Below are 3,191 nucleotides of genomic sequence, written 5' to 3'. Positions count from 1 at the left end.
GTAAATGTGATCGTTTTTTTATTTTTTTTTATATATTTTCAAACATTTCGAAAAACCTGTTTTTGCTTTGTCATTATGGGGTATTGTGTGTAGATTGAGGAGGGGAAAAAACATTGTAATCCATTTTAGAATAAGGCTGTAACGTTAAAAAAAATGTGGAAAAAGTCAATGGGTCTGAATACTTTCCAAATGCACTCTATACGAAGGAATCCGTTGAGAATGTCCATGTCATATCAATAAAGAGTAAATTATTCCATATCTTTGCTGTGTTGTGGCCAGATGTTTTAAGACTACTTGTTGCAGCAGATGAGGCATTCTTTTTAGCAAACCAATTTCTAATATTCATTTCGACCACGATGAAGAAAACAAGATAAGGTAGCCTACTCTTGAACATGACATTCCGAACAATCACAAGGCTGTTTACATAACACTCCGCCCACTATTAATTTGACTCATCAAAAAGAGAAATGAGCTTCATGATGCATTTATGATAGGTCTAAATCCCTGTCAGTCATCATTTCTTGAGACATATTTATTTTAACAAGAAAAAATGTTTTGCGGTAATTAAAACTTTAAATGGACAAATATCATACATTAGTGTTATAGCAACAAAAATATATATATAAGTCTTGTAAAGTTTCATTCAACCATGTATTTTATTTGGACGGGCTAGGAGGTGCGGTAGGGCGAGCATGGCTCCCTAAGGCCCACCCACAACGCTAGGCCTGCAGTAAAGTCATATATTGAAATATATGGTGTAAAATTTAAAATGCACTTTATTTACATTTGATATTATGTTTATGAAATAGATGAATTATTTTTTAAATATATTTTGAAAAACATATGTATAAATAATATACCCATCTGTAAAGTATGTAACATAGAGAAATGCACAAGTGATGGGCTTGTAAAGGATGCCGGAAAACATATCAAAGCTACGTGAACATACAGACTTTTAATAACTTTTCAAAGCCCGAAATCTTATTTTATTTTGTCTTTTAAAATGCTGAAATATCAAATGATCCCTCCTGGAAAACGACCTGTGAGACAAAAATAAATAGCTTAAACATCACTGCAACTTCAGCCAAGCGTTGATGTATATTAAAGCTAATTAAATGAATCGTTGCAGAAGGATTGTTCAGTGTCGAACCTCAAAAGGGTAGAGTGCCTGGGCCAAGTTTCTGCCTGTGAACATCGAATGGCACAGTCATCGGTGCCATGAGTGTTGCATGCTGGGCAGGTAGCGATCCAGGACCCTGGTATGGAGGCGTTGTGGTGATCCCACCATGGTACAATAGCTTGGGATACCTGTCCCCTAGGCTTCCTTGATCTGCTGTTAGAAGGAAAGGTGTTAGCAGGAGATCATCGGAGAGGGCTATCAATGGCTGGCACAGTCTTGGAGTTAAACCTAGTGTAGTCTAAAGCACCATTCACCTGCTTTCATGGAGTAAGGATTCACTCCTTTGGGGAGACTAGAGTTCCCCAGATACATCCCCATCGGGGGAGGAGGTGGAACAGGCTTGTTCTGGAAAACATATCAACAAATTTGCAAATGTATTAGTAACGTTCTTACAGTTGAAATACAATGGTCATCCACTGCTTTAACGACGTGAATTAAAGTGAAAACCTCAGTCTTGGACATGGGACTTGCGTCAACCCATCTGTGCAGGTTTTGATCCCAGACCATCTAAGGAAGAAGATAATAAAGACAATGTGAATCAGGACACTGAGAAATAGATGAATCCACTAGAGTGTCTCTATACACAATATACATAACGGGTTCCTTACAGAATTAGGCTTGTCATCTGGTATCCTTGTCATCTGAGGAACTTCTTCCTTTTCACCGAAGAACCACCTGAGCCAGCCTCCACTGTTTCGTGTTTTCTGTACTGGGGGTGCTGGGCGCTGAGGTTTAGCCACCGGCCAACTGCCAGCCTGGCTCTGAGGGTTGGCCTCGAAGTGTTCTGGCTTGGTGATGGTCATTAAAGCAGGATCCGCCACATATCTACTCCGGATATCTGTGACAAGTGGGAGAAATCAAGCCACTCTGCTTGTCACCGTACAGAACAATCACTAGCTGACGGTGTAACCTGCAATGATACTTTGTTCACAACCCAAACACAAACAAGACTACAAGCAAATGGATGAATTGAGTTAAATCTGTTTAACGTAGACACTTAGACAACACACTCATAAGATAAGGCTTTTCTTATGACCTTTTCTCCTGGCATAGAAATCTCCACAACGTGGAGCATTCACTCCAGCGTCCCAGGATCCCACCATGGGGATGATGGGAGGTGGAGGTGGTCCATGATATTCCATCTGTTCCATTCCATTGTTTTTGATTGGGATGACGCCTTGTTGGAATGATTGGTTCTTGTTGGGATCCTCCCTCTGGATGATTCCTATCGGGAGGATTCTGTCCCACTGTGCAGGGGTGACGTTCTTCAGTTGGATCCCCTCCGCTTCAGGTGCCATAGGCATGTTGTCATCAAGGAGCTATCCAGTACAGGTGGAGTGTAGGAGTTACAAAGACATCATTACCATTACCATTCCAGTCATCATCATCATCAACATCATCACAATCCCAGCCATCATCATCAATCTTCATAACATCATGACTACACATGACTCGTTCTACTCTTGCGGAGACTAATCTACTACCTGAGAGAGGGCACTCTGCAACTCAGTAAACTGCCTCCGCATGGAATTCAGCTGCTCATGCATGTGGTTCATTGACTGCTGCAAGTTGTTCACCTGATTCTGGGCTCTCTGCATCTCATCCCTAGCAGTCATCAGGAAGTTAAAGATGACTTTGAGATAAAGAGACCTCACCATGTCCATTGGACCATCTTTAGGATTCTGTCTCACCCAATTCTCATTTCATTAGGATTGCACCTATGTGCAGATGTTACATTGTGTTATGTAGAAAACCCTTACCCTGACATGGGCTCATGGACCAATGGGATCATTGGTATGTCTCCCTGCTCCTGGTTCACTAAAACAAAGAACGTGAGGAAGATTAGAGGACAACGCCTTGGTTCAGCAATGGCACATTCAGCACACCCTGACTATTGGACTGTACAAATGAAGTCAAATCTTGCTCCATTGGCAGTTTTGGGAAAGTTACCAACATTTTTCAACCTTTACATCAGTCCAGTCAGTGCTTACCTTCAGGAGAGTTATCCATG

General features: G+C 41.3%; 1 protein-coding gene across 1 annotated transcript; it reads right to left on the bottom strand.

Moving 5' to 3' along the window:
- Positions 1-631: 631 nt before the first annotated feature.
- LOC110531085 (protein transport protein Sec16A) lies at positions 632-2,010 on the bottom strand. The gene is made up of 4 exons (XM_021614359.2): positions 1,789-2,010; positions 1,628-1,687; positions 1,435-1,525; positions 632-1,333 (listed from the first exon to the last, which is right to left on the bottom strand). Exons 1-4 carry the CDS (start codon positions 1,981-1,983, stop codon positions 1,152-1,154), a joined length of 528 nt encoding a protein of 175 aa, XP_021470034.2. The 5' UTR covers positions 1,984-2,010; the 3' UTR covers positions 632-1,151.
- Positions 2,011-3,191: the final 1,181 nt, after the last annotated feature.

The sequence above is a fragment of the Oncorhynchus mykiss genome, chromosome 8, assembly GCF_013265735.2.
Source record: "Oncorhynchus mykiss isolate Arlee chromosome 8, USDA_OmykA_1.1, whole genome shotgun sequence".
Taxonomy (NCBI): domain Eukaryota; kingdom Metazoa; phylum Chordata; class Actinopteri; order Salmoniformes; family Salmonidae; genus Oncorhynchus; species Oncorhynchus mykiss.
Note: the sequence above shows the minus strand (reverse complement) of the source record. Positions and strands in the feature narration are given on the sequence as shown.